The sequence below is a fragment of the Lytechinus variegatus genome, chromosome 14, assembly GCF_018143015.1.
Source record: "Lytechinus variegatus isolate NC3 chromosome 14, Lvar_3.0, whole genome shotgun sequence".
Classification (NCBI taxonomy): Eukaryota; Metazoa; Echinodermata; class Echinoidea; order Temnopleuroida; family Toxopneustidae; genus Lytechinus; species Lytechinus variegatus.
The window spans coordinates 23786548-23803229 of NC_054753.1; the positions used below are offsets into that span (position 1 = coordinate 23786548).

At 36.9% G+C, this 16682-nt stretch overlaps 2 protein-coding genes across 3 annotated transcripts in view; one reads left to right on the forward strand and one right to left on the reverse strand.

The window, feature by feature from the left end:
- Window positions 1-692: 692 nt before the first annotated feature.
- Window positions 693-13218, reverse strand: LOC121428102 (elongator complex protein 5-like). The gene is made up of 8 exons (XM_041624686.1): window positions 13088-13218; window positions 11864-11924; window positions 10376-10507; window positions 7923-8122; window positions 6353-6546; window positions 5476-5562; window positions 3723-3823; window positions 693-1200 (listed from the first exon to the last, which is right to left on the reverse strand). The coding sequence occupies exons 1-8, from the start codon at window positions 13149-13151 to the stop codon at window positions 1110-1112; spliced, it is 930 nt and encodes a 309-aa protein (XP_041480620.1). The 5' UTR covers window positions 13152-13218; the 3' UTR covers window positions 693-1109.
- Window positions 13219-15963: 2745 nt separating this feature from the next.
- Window positions 15964-16682, forward strand: part of LOC121427673 (A disintegrin and metalloproteinase with thrombospondin motifs adt-1-like) — a 29361-nt gene continuing 28642 nt past the window's right edge. For both annotated transcript variants that reach the window (XM_041624190.1, XM_041624191.1), the window contains exon 1: window positions 15964-16160. In XM_041624190.1, the coding sequence (XP_041480124.1) occupies window positions 16043-16160 (118 nt within the window). In that variant the 5' untranslated portion in view covers window positions 15964-16042. The remainder of the gene's footprint in view (window positions 16161-16682) is intronic.

A 16682-nucleotide genomic window follows, 5' to 3' on the forward strand; every position in this document is an offset into this window, starting at 1 on the left:
GGGACCCAGGTCTTAAGAATGATTCATCAACATTCACAATTATCAACTTTACAAAAAAAAGGAGCTTCTCGCTTCCTAAACCTGAGTAACATTCACACAATGAAATACCAAACTCGCAACTGCAGAATCCCCACACAAATTTCTATTACTGGGACTAATAAGTTGAAGATTTTATAATTGGAGATATTGGCGAGTGTTTCTACTTTTTCATTATAACAAACCGCGTTTTTTAACAACCCATATGAATAGGTACGTTAAGGACTCCAAGCCGTCCCACCAAGACCTAACCATTTCTTACAATTAAGCTTAAAAATTAAAACATTTCCTTTTCATATGAAACTCAACTTTCACAAAATGGGCTAGGCCAGACGATAATCCAGGATTATCTGGCCCTAGATATAAAGGACTACCCTGAGTTAGTTTTCACTGGAAATGGAATACCCAGTATGAGTAAGGAATATTGCGAATTCCAATGAAGGGCCATAAAATGCAAGTATGAAAAGCATGTAAAACTACTAGGTAACATTCTTATCACCATTGCCATCATAATCATCATCAAGGGCGGAAATCTCTCCCCAAAGGTAGGGGGACCAGGGGCTGGAAAATTTGACAAGCAAAAAAAATAAGGGGTTATCAACAAATAAGTAAGGTCAACTCGTCCAAAATACATCTTTATTTCGATTTTAAATGATGTACTTCTTTCCATTATAAAAGACCGCAAATAGTAGAGGGGGGACATTTGACATTGTGTCCCCCTACTATTTTGGGTAGGGGGACGTGTCCCCCTGGGATTTCCGCCCATGATCATCATCATCACATTTACACTATCACCATCAATACTGTTATTAACTAAAGCAATCATTTTGCCATCACCACCAACTTACATCTACAATTCAACCCTTCACCCTAAATTATTGTTGGATTTAATATAAATTTCAGCCCTCAGGGTTGGAGTACGGCTGGGGGAACAGGACGTTTATAGGGGAATTCTGCAGCTGTTAAAACAAAATAATTAAGAAATACCCTTTCTGAGAAGACAAACTTGGCAGGAATTATTGCAACTATTCTTCAGGAAGGATCAAACTGGGGAGCAGTCCGTGGTCGATGACCTAGATGTCGAGATCGTCGTCCGGATCTTCGTCATCGTAGTCATCAGCCTGATCGGGCTCGTAAAAGATTTGACCTGATCCAGTTGTTGAGCTGTGTGATAAATAATTGAAATGATTCCTTTTTAGTATTCTTGAGTAAAGAAAATGTACTTCAAACATTTGACAAGAAGTTGAATCACTCTCAGCTGACTTATTAACAATGACAAAAGAACATTACAAAACTGTCATTACTTTATGAACTAAAGCAGACAGCTTACAAGAAGATACTAATGGCATTAAAAAAATGTGAGTTGGAAACAAATATATGGTTGCACGCACCACGGACCGTCCTCTCTGCGCACTTTGATGCGAAAGTTAAGCGCACTGTATCTATTCCACGAACCGTCCTCTCTGTTACGTTGCCCACTGTGGTGTAAATAATTAACTTCAAGAAAATATAAGGATATGGGATGAAACTTTGAAACCTAAACTTTTTAACGAAGACACTGGTAAATAATTTGCTCTCCTTGTAGGTGCACTTATTGCTGGTTTAAAAAAAAACTTTTCTTTATATGCATTTTCTGCAAAACTAACTTTCGCATCGAAGTGCGCAGAGAGGACGGTTCGTGGTGCGTGCAACAACAAAATGCAGAGAGAAAAACAAAAACAAAAAAGTTGAATCAATCTGGACTGAATTATTGATAACAACAAAACATGTAGCTCAGAATATGCTTGGAACTATGAAACACTTTATTTCATGTACTGTAACAGACACCTTACAAGATAAACAGTGTTGGAAGCAAATAAAACTGTAAAATAGATTTTCATGATTTTTGCTATAGATGTCTGATTTGGATAATAAAAATAATGACTGGCTTTTCGTTCGGGGAACATAAAATATATTGACCTATTACCCTCGTCTAACGACTCGAGACAATATAATTCTGTTGTGGGTAATTTATTTGCTGATCCCCTCAGGCCAGTCAATATTATATAATTACAATGTAAGCATCGCTTTCTAAGCTTCAATTACAAACACTTTCCTTTCGAATGACCCAACTTTCATACTACTTAACATGGACGTTCGATAAGTATAATAAGAACATTCAGAATTTTGGATGCAACGATTGCAAGTGAGCACTATGCAATGTATGCTGTGTGTTCAATGTATTAATATACAGATATTGACTGATGGGGTGCGTAATATAAACATTCTTTGGACTGCCAGATCTATATTTTCCCCGAGGGGTTATATTTTGGGATAATATGATCACTAGGGAAAATATAAATCCTTGAGGCGGTCCAAAGATTTTTTTTTTACACACCCCATCAGTCAATATCTCTTATATTAGATAACTTTTAATGATGAAGATAGATCTAGTAAAGTTAGGTCTACGATGCGTGCAGTAGATATTTTTATGATATTCACAGTGATTGATGGAACTGGTATAAGTAATGTTAGTCTAACACAGTGAATGACCCTTTTATAATCAAAATCAAGTTTGTTTAGGCCTAGATCTAAGTTAGAGTCCAGTCCAGGTCCTGGACCAAAGGCAGACCGAGAATGCATGTTGAGCCATGATCAGGTGCAGATTCTGATCTAGACTAATTGAAAATGAGATAAAACATGACTAGATATAGATCTAGGTCAGAATAGGTTGTGATTGTACTGTTTGTGGTGGTCCTGATCGTTCTGTTGTCAAACCAGTTCCAGGACCAAATCTAACTAATGTTTTGTAAGCACTGACTTATGTTGTCATTAGCAAGATTTAATTTTAGATTTATCTAACTTTTAGACTCTAGCCTAGATCTAGATCTAACACATTAAAAAATTAGACCTAACCTGTAAATCTAGGCCTAGGCCTAAATCTAGATCTAGTCACCCATTTTCTTCATCCAAAAGCTATCTTATTCCTCATTGCTCATCAGACATCACCACAAAGCTTTGACGTTATCGTTAGACCAAATCCCAAACAAGAAGTTATAAAACTAAGCAAATCAAGCTTCAGGCTCTATCTGCCAAACTAACGTTACGTTTGCTCCACTCACCAATAAATATCCAGAAATTGTAAAATAAATCCCCAGAATTTGAGAAATTATGGCTATTCCTGTCTACACAAATCTAGGCTCCATTGTAGTAAATGAAGAAGGCCTAACGTTAGATCTAATGTTAAACTTAACTCATAGTAGGCTCACATTTCTACGTCGTCGTCGGACTCACTTAAATTTTACAGTCCAGTTCGAAAATTGATTGATTCCAATTGATAATGAGTGTTGATCGATTGAAAACGATCGCTACTTTAGTCCCACATGTTATTTCTGTGTAATTGGTAACATCTAATCTACAAGACGGTGCAATACACGTTGAAAAATATACTCATGGACTGGCTAGTCAATATTATCATCGAAGGTGGACTGAATGGGAAAATACATTGATTTTGATCATATCACATGACGTGCTACAGACCAATCATGCTTGGCTATCTGTCTTGGCTATCTAATATTGCTTAATATATCAAGTTCTAATACCAATAAATGAATTATATGCTATATTACTATAAAATAGCTTTGGAATAAAGGAATCTAATTGTGTTCCAAGATGATGCGAAGTATATGACTTCCAAAAGAACTTACTTGTTAGATACTTTGGTAAATGGCAAGACAACATTCTCCCTGGCCTTCTTCTCCGATTCACTCAAGGTCAAGTTGAAGGTCAAATTAGCTGTTGGATCGGGCTGGGGGTCAAATAGATAAAGTAAAATATTACTCTAAAACATGTGTAAATTGAATTCACACTAAAATTCCTGGAACGGTATTCTCATATCCATTTTATATTTAAATTGTGGAGCGTTGTGGCCCAGTGGATCAGTCTCCAGACTTTGAAACAGAGGGTCGTGTGTTCGAATCCCAGCCATGGCGTAATTTCCTTCAGCAAGAAACTGATCCACAATATGCTGCACTCAACCCAGGTGAGGTAAATGGGTACCGGTAGGAAGTAATTCCTTAAAAAGCTGTGTGCGCTATGACCGCCTAGCTTAGCCGGGTAATATAGGAGTGCCTTGAGCACCTAACAAGGTGGATATGTGCGCAATATAAATACCCTATATTATTATTATCATTATTATTATGATTGATACTGGTATCCTAAGATCACTTATTTGTAATCTCTCAGCTCAGATTAAATTTCATATCTTAGCCAAATTTCTATCTTGTGTATCTAAAGATAATATGCAGCAGAGCAGAGCCTGTGTAGACATTGTCAGTATGTATCTAACCACAGCAATACAGATGATGTGCTCATGCTCATTTTGCTTTGAAGCTAACTTAAATTAAACCTAAAATAGAGTGTTGGTTATTCATCGCTGCAATGTCAGTTTCATAAATATTTCTATCTAAATCTTCTCCACATGATGAAATAGGATTCTGTTCAAACTCATATTTAGAGGTCATTTACACTCACAACTGGGGCCCTGTTCCACAAAGAGTTGTGTTTGAATGCAGGTCAAAATATCAAAGTTACTCTCTGTGACGGGGACCAGGGCATTTATGTTTAAAGAGAAATACCAGTAGTTGCAGGAAACATGATTTTATGAGAAAGTCTGTAAAACGGGGCTTAATTGTCAGTATATCATCGAGGATCTAGATCTGGTGCAGTTACATAAACTGAACTTTGTGAAATCTTGAAATCTACGCTGAAAAATATTCACACTGAAGACCACCAACACAGATAAGCGCACGTGGGACAGTGTATAATTATTGCTTTGAATGTCGGGCCCGACGCTTGACCCGAATCCTGTGCTTATGTGCTGATTTCTCAGCAATTACACAATTTCTTCCAGAATCCTTTGGCACATATGTTTTATTTATACAGACATTTTGCTGGTTATTTAATTGGATTCTGTACGATCTCATTTTTAAAAGATTACCAAAACTGGAATTTACCTTTAAGCATTCACTCACGATTTAACTCCTTGTGAAAGAATCCTGGGACTATTTGCATCACTTAAGTTTATTCATCAAGGTATTTTCCTATACACCCTAGTCCAGATTGGACGTTGATGTATGGACGCTAGTATTCCAAGAGGGCCTCCGGACTCCCAATCCCTAACTCAGTGCCGATCCTCTCATCTCCGATCCCCATTGAGAGCTAGGAGGCCCTCAATGTTAGTTTTGAGAGAGAGAGAAGATCAATGCCTGATAATCCGGGCTCCGTAACACAAAAGTTTGAGATGAATTGCAACTTTGAAAGAACCGCATTGATTGGTTCCTGGTCGGTATTTTGAACAAAGTGCGCATGCAACAATGATCTTGATTGGTCATTGGTGTATAGCGACTGATTGCAAACCGCTGTTACGGAGCCCTGGACTTTAAACACCTGTGAACTTACCTGTTGGTCTGGCTCCGTCGTGTTAGTACTTGGTAAACCAAGGAATGTGATGAGTTGATAGCTGTCTCCTATACTATAGCCTTCTCTCTGAAGTATAAAACACAGATATAATCATTATTATGAAATGCGTTCCAACACTGTAGCCAATGGTGGGAGCATATTCAAGTCACATGTCCATGTTTTCAATTTATGTAACCCTCCAGCGGTTCCATGCATTGTTGGGTTGCAGCAGTATACATTTTGAATGCATCATTTTCCCTATAGTGTGTAAAAGCTGGAATACACATTCTTTGGCATTCTTTTGCTATAGTAATGATTTTTATCCTCTCACTATGGAGTGCATACTAGATATACATGTGATGTTGTCATAATTGACCAATAGAAGGCAGATGTGATCTCTTTGTCTGCGATCCTACAATCGAACAAACTTTCCCTTACAAATTCATTCTGCATGCCCGTTTTCTAAAACAATTCATGAACATTTTAAAATGTGATGTTGGTGACGATGCAGACATCCTAGGTGCTCACACTACTATACAGATTGCCTTATGCTTGTCACATATCATCAATACCTTTGACATTTAATACAACATCACACTTGATTCATTCATTGCCATGAGCCACATGTAATCTTCTAGCCGTGTCTTGATCATGAAAAACGAGAAAACGAATGAATGGGACCGAAGTGAAGGTGCAAACAAACAAATATTCTTTGTTGGACAAAGAATAATGGCATGCTTCAGGATAACAACAAAATGAACCGTTGGTTACCATGAATAGCTACAGTGCAACTTTTCTCTGATCCAGTAAGAACTTGCTTCAAGCCAGCTGCATATTGCGATGTCAGAACACTACCCATAACAAAGCACCTACCCACCTTTTGCAAGACCTTCCCGGATGGTCTCTTGTGTTGGATATCACAATAGCCCATGGGCTCTCTGTCCAGCGGAGCTATGGACATGTTGGCCGATACATGGATGACCGTTGAAGATAGGTGATTGATGGCCCTCAGGACAGAGTCGTCATGGACGTCGGAATGGATCAAACTGACCACCTGGGTGACCTGGAATTCTGGAATGTACAGGATAATGTATTAATACTTTAAAGGAAATTTATAAATAATTATTAGTCACACATGCATTCACCAGAACATTATAAAATGTTTGGAATTAAATTAAATCAAATCCATTGCAAAATGTCTTAAATCAATCTTTTTCTACTTTCTGGTTTATCATTGTAAAAATAATTGTATTATTTTTGTTTTGTTTGTATGTTTTATCATCTTTTGTTTTGTTATGTTGCTATATTATCAATAAGGGGCCCACTTCACAAGCTCTGCTTCCATGGGGTCCTAAATCTTTCATGCTATATTCTCTTTGCCAACCTTTGTACTAAATATTTGTATCATATCACCTGACTGGTTTGAATAAACTTTATATCTCTTATCACTTGAACTGGTTTAACATCAAAATCCGCAATTAAGGCTGAATCAAGTCCCATATTTTGCCTCCCATTTTTGACCAAATCGTTTATTCCAATATCAATGATGGAAACTGGAAAACATAATTTATGGATTTTAAGCTATCAAGCAAATAAAATTCTGTCTTTCTTACACACGCTTTGAGCAAACTTGTTTTGAGTTCAGTGTCTTACATAGAGTTACGATTGATCCAATCAATTGTAAATCCATGGAAATCCGTCAGTGTTATAACTTTTTTCTACAGGAAAATTTGCACAATGTCCTTTGAAAACCAGGAAAAAAAAACCCAGTTGTCCAGAAATCAATGAATTTATGGATATGCATTCGTGTCTAGAAAAGTTTTTGGAAAAAAAAAACATTTTCTATGTTGACTTTGCTGGTTTTCCATACTTGAAATTGATCAGATCAATTGCAACTCTTTGTAAGACGGAGGCCCTGATGTTAATCAATGTGGCAATTTAGCATGTTGGATATGTTGCCTACATCCAGGACGCCTAGAATCCATATGCCCATATTACTGTTTAGAAAACCTTTGTATGGAATACATGTTTTCCTCCTTCAATTTGACCCTAATTAATAGCTTTCGTTTGTTTCTTTTCTAAAAAAGCAAGATTATTTCATACAATTCGCCCTTTAATCTATTATTCATTCAACATTGGTTAAATATATATTTATATTAAAATGTTAATTCTGTTAGAACCTTCAGTCTACTCCCAACCTTTCCCCATTCCTCCCTTTGACATTACTTCTCCATCTTCATACATTTTTCTTGTATCCCCTTTCCAATATTATACATTGGTATACTTTGTTGTTTTTTACTGTTCTGCTTGTTTGTTTACTGAAATTTTACTCTGTACAAATTCATGTAATTCAGCCTTTGGCTGCTAATTGAAGTTTTATCACAATAAATATAATTTATCTGTCTGTCAGTCTATCTATCTATCTATCTATCTTTATCACCCTTTACCTGATGGTTCCGGTAGATGGGTCAGTGCATGAAGGCTCTTGCAGGTGAACGGGGCTGACCGATGGAGGATGTAAGGTGTGAGGGAGTCGATGACCACTGCTATCTGACCGCTGCCGGGCTCCTTCCTCTCCTTTATGTGATCCACGAATCCCTTGTCCGATGTGAGGTGGACTGTGTTGTAGTTGGAAGATATCAGGTTGCTGATGGGAAACACAGAGAAATCTGATTTTCATAAACATCACCACAGATTTAGACAACACTTGATTTTCACGACTGATTGTACATTGTAGTCAACGCAGACCTGCCGACTTCTGGGAATGAAAAATTGATTTCTGTGATTAAAAAAAAAAATTCCCCTCAAAAAATCGTATTTCATAATAAAAATGCGTGGGGCGCGCAATCATTGTGGCACTCACGCTGCATGCCATCTACAATGCGCACTGCTCTTGCAGATCAAAAAGAACATTGAAACATGTGTACATCTCACCCTGGATTTAACAAAATGATTGAAAAAAAGTAACCTGAAATTACATTAATCCAATAACCATATTTGTGAAGGTTTTATGAAATAGAAACACATACAGATGATTTTTTTTCTCAATAAATTATGATTTGAAAAAAACAAACATACTAACTAGTAGCTCTGTCAATGCAATAAGTCGTAGAAAAATGTTCTATGATCATTGATAATCTATGTGTTACGGGCCCCTGGTACAGTTACATTTACTAAACATTGTGAAATGATGAAAAAACCTGAGCTGAAAAACAATCACACTGAAGATCACCAACACAGATAAGCACATGTGGGACAGTGTATTGTCATTGAATGGAAAAAAGGTACCCGGCAATTTCATGCTTGCATTGCTCATCATTTCCCATCAATTGCACAATTTCTTCCAGAATCCTTCAGCACATATTTTTTTTCAATTATACATACAAGCACTTGGGTGGTCATGTGATCAGATTCTGTACAAACTTATTGTGAAATCACTACCATAACAGGTATATATTTATTTTTACTTCTTATTTACATGCATTTTAGGTAAATTTATATAAATCTCCAAATTGTGGGACAAATACTTTAGTCTTCTTCAGGAAAGTGATTCTTTTAATCCCAAAAGGAATTGGCAAAGTGCCAGGCAAGCCATGCTTAAATAGCATGGTACAGAATTTTTTTAAATTTGAATGTTAACATTTTATCATATTGGTTAACCACCATAGGAGATAAAAGGCATACTTTTGTATTCCCGCATAAGACCTTGACATTAATAGAGATATCAATGAGGGCAATTTCTCCAGGGATAGATATATTAAAACAAGTGGAATGCCTCTGGCCGTCTCACCTGCATCACGCGGTTCAATGTAGCAGCAGTGCTGACTTTGAATACTACTCTAACTCGCACAAGATGTTCAGTGATACATGGTTACTCTTATGTCCACTTTTTATGAACTAGACCAATAAGCTTACAGAGATATGATGGTTATTCAACAAAAAACCCCAACATGGCCAAAGTTCATTGACCTTACATGACCTTTGACCTTGATCATGTGACCTGAAACTCGAACAGGATGTTCAGTGATACTTGATTACTCTTATGTACAAGTTTCATGAATCAGATCCATAAACTTTCAAAGTTATGATGGTAATTCAACAGATACACCCAATTCGGCCAAAGTTCATTGACCTTTGACCTTGGTCATGTGACCTGAAACGTGCACAGGATGTTCAGTGATACTTGATTACTCTAATGTCCAAGTTTAATGAACTAGACCAATAAACTTTCAAAGTTATGATGGTAATTCAACAGATACCCCCGATTCGGCCAAAGTTCATTGACCCTAAATGACCTTTGACCTTAATCATGAGACCTGAAACTTGCACAAAATTTTCAGTGATGCTTGATTACTATTATGTCCAAGTTTCATGAATCAGATCCATAAACTTTCAAAGTTATAATGGGAATTCAACAGATATCCCCATTTCGGCCAAAGTTCATTGACCCTAAATGACCTTTGACCTTGGTCATGTGACGTGAAACTCATGCAGGATGTTCAGTGATACTTGATTAACCTTATGTCCAAGTTTCATGAACTAGGTCCATATATTTTCTAAGTTATGATGACATTTCAAAAACTTAACCACAGGTTAAGATTTCGATATTGATTCCTCCAACATGGTCTAAGTTCATTGACCCTAAATGACCTTTGACCTTGGTCATGTGACATGAAACTCTAATAGGATGTTCAGTAATACTTGATTAACCTTATGGCCAAGTTTCATGAACTAGGTCCAAATACTTTCTAAGTTATGATGTCATTTCAAAAACTTAACCTCAGGTTAAGATTTGATGTTGACGCCGCCGCCGCCGTCGGAAAAGCGGCGCCTATAGTCTCACTTTGCTTCGCAGGTGAGACAATCAATCAAATATCAACACTGATAAAATCAAACTTACCGATCAGAATTCCAGCCCTGAGGGTCAGTCCATCCATCATGACCTTTGACCTTTCTCCTTGTCTCTGGGTCAGTTCCAGCCAAGAGAGCATCAGGGGCTTGGTCAAAGGCAAAGAGGTGAATCTCATCGACCCTGAAGGTAACAAGGGAGTGTTTCACAAAAAGTTAAATGTTACTTCAAATGGAGAAAGTTGAAAAGAAATCGGGCAAGCAAGAAAAAAAATTACATGTAATAGCTGTTTTGAAATTGAGATCCCTAAGACCAAGTAAATTTCAAATTGGCAACTGGGTTTGTTTATTCAATAAGGGGTAGCCCATTCAATCGCCCATGGGGCCCCTATACACAAGAATGCAATAACAGATAATATTCACAGATAAAAACATTCAAAATAACATAAAATATGCAACAATGCAATAATAAAAGCTGAAAAGACATCAATAATAAACATTGCAAAATTAGAGAGATTATTTCAATGGTTTTCAAACATTCAAATACATAAATTTAACAAAGTACATGTAGCAAGTGCCTTGACTGTCAATTGACCCAAGATGTTTTTTAAGATTATATTTAAATGAAATTAAAGATGACGATTCCCATGTAATGACCGGCAAGCTATACCACTGGGTGAGTAAACCACAACAAAACGTAGGGACAACTTTCCCATAGGGCATAATGAACAGGGATCATAGTAATAACAATGAACACAGGTAGCATATTATCTTGGGTCCTCATGAAAAAAATAAAAGTAAAACTTTTACAAACACCTGATTTTTGCCATTTGATGTATTAAAGTAAATGGAATAGTAGTATCACCTTACATCTCTATGATACCACCAGTGATTACCAATTTTGACAAACCTTAAAAATCCATAATTTCTCATTGTTTTAATATCCAATATTGTTTAAACTTTCATTCATCTACTGATATGATTTTCCTATTTTCTAGTCAAAACAACTTTTAATTTAGGTTGGATTGCAGGGCAGGGCTACTGCATTTTCACCAAGTAGATCAGCAGCAAGAGTCCAGGATAACATTTTTCTCAATATGCAAGTTCATCGGAAAGAAATCAATTTTTTTAATTAAAAGGGATATCTTCAAATCTTAATACACAAAACAAAATCTAAAATGCCAAATTTATTAGGACTTTTATTTGAAAACTCATGGTAATCAAATGCAAGAAAAATCATAAATTCTCTAGTTTATCATCTTTCCATTCATTTATCAAATCCAAACATTTATTAGGACATTAAAATGTTGCTAAAGAACTAAATCACAATGTTTTACTATAATCAGACTTCGAAGATTTAACAAATAAGTTGGAAGTTGCAATAAACTATATACATACATGTCTGAATGTTCGATTCTTATCAAATTAGATGGTATAGCCCCACAGCCTTTTATATTCATTTCAAGAATTAAAAAGAAGGGCTTGACTGAGATCTACTTCATTTCACACAAATAATAAATGAAAGAAAAAAATTATCCACCTTTCTGCCATTTCTTTCAAGAAACATTTCATCAAGTATCTTCCACTATGTTCCACTGTGTCTGCAAAAATCAAAAGAAGATGACATACAAATCTGAGAATTAAGAAATAGCACCATCTATAATCTACAGACATTTATATTTTCCAAATAAATCAAATGAAAATCTAATTAAGAAGAAAACAGATTTGGACTATATTTCAATGTTTCCCCCTAAAACAGGTCACTACCTACATGTAGGAGCTAAATCTCCAAGTAAAGCCTTGTTTTGTATTAATAACTTCACATTAGTCTAAGTGCATTTTCCCTTTCTTTCCCTTTTCTTTTTTTATTATTCTCTTGGTCAAGGACACATAGGGGGTGTGCTCCTGAAAAAGTTGTAGTTTTTTTAATAACTTTTTTCGGGGGTGTGCTTCTAAAAAAAAGCTTTGCTTGCAATATTTGCATACTGTGCTCACATTCTGTTGTTCATGGATAAGTAAATTAAAATATTGATACATTATAACACTTCTAATCCCCCCCCCACCACTATCCCTTCATTTTAAGTTAAGGTACATTACTTGAAGGGATCATTTAATGAAAAAGGTACGTTCCTCACTGCCCCGAATAATCATCTCTGATTCATACGTGACAATGAAGTCACCAGTCATGAAAGTGAGGAGACGTCCATGTTTCTGTCTCTGTTAAAATTTTTAATAAAAATAATTCTTCCCCACAACTTGAAATCTAGGAAAGTTCATTCACCTGTCAAGAGCCAACACTGACAGAACATGCCAGTCAATGTAAACATAGGTTTCATGACATAATTATAGGAAGAGGGCAAGTCACTCACAAAAAATAGATAAGATTAAGAACTGGGCTGGGGAAATGAGGTCACATCACATTCTATTTTTAATTTTAGCACATCAAATTCCATTCCTCAATTTCCTCTAATTGTTATCAATGTTCCTCAGGGAAGTGAAAAGGGCACTGTCCTCATAAACATATCCGACTCATGCACTTAAGAGTTTAAAAAAAACCCCACATATACACTTGACTCTTTCACTGCAATGAGTGTATTTGCATCCGTCATGTCCGTGCATAATTTCTAATTCTAGCCGCGTCTTGTTGAAAACGCGAAAACAAATGGATGGGACTGAGGATGCTGAAAAATAACAATGCTTTGTTGGACAAAGAAAATTCAATGGCATGCTTCAAGATAAAAACAAAGGAATGAATTAAGGTTACCATGAATGGTCACAGCACAACTTTTCTCTGATCCAGTAAGAACTTGCTTCAAAAGACTGGCCATTTTTGGCAATTGTCGACAATTTTAATAGTCTACTTCGAAGTTTGCATGCAGCTCTGCAAGTAAAATATGGTACGGTCGTGTCAAGTGGAAAATTTATTTTGCTTATTTTGCCGACGACATGCGTGTTCCATCCGTTGTTGATCGCTTGTATTGTTGGTTTTCGTTTTTGTTTAAGTATTCTCTCATTATTTAGTGATGACCAAAACAGTACTTTAATTATTACATAAAAAATGATAATTAAGGAGAAAAAAGAAAAAAATCTGAAATGAACATTTTTTTATAAGAAAACAAATTTATATAAAAATACACTTATCCCACTTTTTTAGTGTGTGTCAAATAGTCAATTAAGACTAATTTGCCAAACAAAAATAAATCAAGAATGAGAGCAAGCTGAAGCCAACGAACACTGTTTTGGGATTCTTTCCTCCTAAAACTAAATGTGCACAAATGTGTATCAAAATAATAACAAACATATGCAGCCGCGGATATAGGATTTTTTTTACGAAGGCTGGGTGCATTTTGTTGCAGTCTTACACGTCGTAAGGACTATAGTTCTTGATATATATTTATATATATTCCACAAATCCTCAAAGCACATTTCACAATAAATCATTTTTAAAATGAAAAGATGCATTAACTGCATAACATATGCAGGGTTGAAACGTACTAGTGAAATGAAAAAAAGTGGAGGTCTATACTGAAAAGCAAGCAAGATGTAGACCCTATATCAAAATTTCATACAAGGGTAATATTATATAAGTAGAGTAACACAAATTTTTGGAAATCTTGTGTATTTTTCCTTAAAATGTGAACTGGGGAATGTTTGTTATCCTGAAAAAGATGTGTATGCAACTAAATAATTACTACGAACGCGAAGCGCGAGCAGAAATGATCTGATGGAAAAGGTATCTGCCGGGGGGGGGGGCACTCAGTATATAATGCATAGTGGGTATGTGCCGCGGAGGGGACCCCCATTTTCACACCCAAATTTCCGTTCCAAGGCATAGCATTTTTGTGTTATTGAGAAAAAAAACAAAGAAAGTCGCTCCAAGGCATAGCGTTTTGTTCAAAGAAGAAAGAAATCCGCTCCAAGGCTTCGCATATTTTTCGTTGCGCCGTTCCGGACGCATTGATCTGCTGCAAGTTTGGTGAAAAGCGGCCGCAGAGCGCTGTCCAACCATCGTCTCTGCGAGAGCGCAGCCGGCGGAGGCCGCGCTAGCTGCATCATGCACGCTTGCCCGTTCCATAGGGATGCATATACGCACGTACTCACGCTGACGATCCGTTCCAGGGACCCCCGTTTTCACAAAATTGTAGTTCCGAAGCCCGTTCCGAGGACCCTCCTTTTTACAATAAGCCCGCTCCAAGGCCCCCGTTTTTTGTCTCTCCCGCGGCACACACCTACCACTTTTCTGGTCGAGTGCCCCCCCCCCGGGGGTATCTGTTAAAGACTGTATGCAGTTAGCGATAAAGACGTTACATCTTTTAAAAATCAAATAATGCGAGCGCGAAGCACTATCACCATTAGTGCAGATTTAGCCGAAAATAGAATTTTACAATTTTCATGAATATTTTTGGATTTAGCTCCTTTTGGAATTAGAAATCGTCCTTTGTGAAAAGATGACAAAATATGGGTTTCTTCTCGTTTTTTAATTTTCAATGAATAAACATCAGAAAAGATGTGAAATGTTCCCTTCGAGCCATATTTGTGTGTTTTAAGTTCAATTTCCAATATCAAATATGTCTAAAATGCAAAAATTGACATTTTCCTAGGGTTTTGTTCCAAAAAGAGCTAAATTCATGAAAAATAAAATTTCAAAAATTCTTTAAAAATTGATAATGAATGCTAATTTTTTTAAATCATGAAATAATTAATCTTAGATGGTAGTACTATCATCTATCTAAATAAAACAGCAGTGACTAAGGGAAAGTGGGGGATAAAAAAAACCTTGATTTACAGAAAAATACCAAAAGTGGATTTGGCTCCAGTGGAACAAAACTTCATATTCAGATTTTTATCATTTCAAATCCAGCAATTCGGGAGAAACTTTACAGGAACATTGCGTCTTGTCGATTGAGAAAGGTCTTTCACACTCTTGAGATTAGAATACAGCCTAATTTGCATATTAAAGTTGTGTGCTCACGTGATAAGATGGGGGAAGAATTCAAGGAGGGGGGGGGGGGTGAGAAATGTTCGAGGGAGATAACAAAGTTTTTGCGACCATTGTGAATCTAATAAATAAGAGAGAAAGGTAACAAATAGGGGCTAAGGGGGTAAAGAGGGGAGGGGAAGGACGAGTGGTCGGGAGAAGAAGAAATTGTGAACGATGTGGAGAAAAAAGATCTAACTAAAGAAGTGAAAGTAGTTTGAGATATTAAAGGGTGGGTGGGGATGGTGGGGTAATAATATAAACCAACTTACAAAAGAGGTGGGAGGGGTGGATGAATACCTAATAATCAGCAGAGGAGATTGGATTTTACGAAAACAGAAATCCCTACTACGACCTTTTTATCCGGTAAAGAAATAAAGCTGCTCAAAATTTTCAAAAGTTTCTGTAGAGCAAGGGGGGCCTTCCATCACATTCCTTTTCAACCCTACGCTTGGCGTGGGGGATGGGGGTTCCATTGTAACCCCTAATCACAATCCGTACCAAGCTCATCCCACTTTCTTTGTGTGCTAATTACGCCCTAATTACAATGAAAAGACCTAATTATCGGGGCATTGTCACCGCTAATGCTCCCTTTACAAGTCAAAGATACCCCTCTCGAGGCTACAGCCTTCAACTAGTTCAATACTAAAGACGGGTGGATTTTGTGGCGTTGGAAACTGATGCATAATAGCCTTAAAGAAGACTTGGAAAAGGTACAATCATGATTTTCGAGTAAATCTTATGTTGTCGTGTTTTTTTTACTGGTCACTTTCAAGAGCGATTCAAACAAGAGTTTCGAGTACAGGTGCACGCTTCGCACACGCGTCTTATCTGTTAATGGAATTTGCTTTATTTTCAGGTAAGATTCGGGGCTGAAATCTATCAGATCCTTTGAGCATTTTCACTTTAAAAAAATCTTCTCACCAGTTGGAGGTTTTGTGCTTGTAGTTATGTCCATCAAGCGATAGTTTCCCTTTTTTCTATACACGTATGTAATATGTTGTTTGAAGGTTTGCATGGTGGCATGTCAATCGCTGACGTCTTCAGGAGTGACGGATAGTCAACCTGCCCGAAACGTCGAGTCACTCTACTGCTTCTACTCATCATCTTTACTCGCCGACTCAAGCCAGCATCTCCTCGGCCATCCTGCTACTCAAGTCCTTTACATGCAGTACATGCTCTGTATGTGTCATAAGAGTCTTACGTACGTAAACTTTAACGTTGACCTGAAAATGACCTTTGACCTTAACATGTTACCTTAACTGAAGCATAACATGCAGGTCCCCTAAGAATGTGTGTGTGTTTTTGAGTTTTGTCAGAGGTGTATCAATCAGATATGATTATTTACGTCTGGGACCGACTTTTAACGTCACCATCCGAA

Bases quoted from the DNA above. Each gene is read 5' to 3' on its own strand.
- LOC121428102 (XM_041624686.1), bottom strand. From the start codon at position 13,151: ATGGCCAGTCTTTTGAAGCAAGTTCTTACTGGATCAGAGAAAAGTTGT. The intron at 8,123-10,375 runs GTAAGTTTGATT...GTTTCCCATCAG, and splicing joins CAGGGCTGGAATTCTGATCG to CAACCTGATATCTTCCAACT. The intron at 5,563-6,352 runs GTGGGTAGGTGC...TTTATACTTCAG, and splicing joins CCGGGAAGGTCTTGCAAAAG to AGAGAAGGCTATAGTATAGG.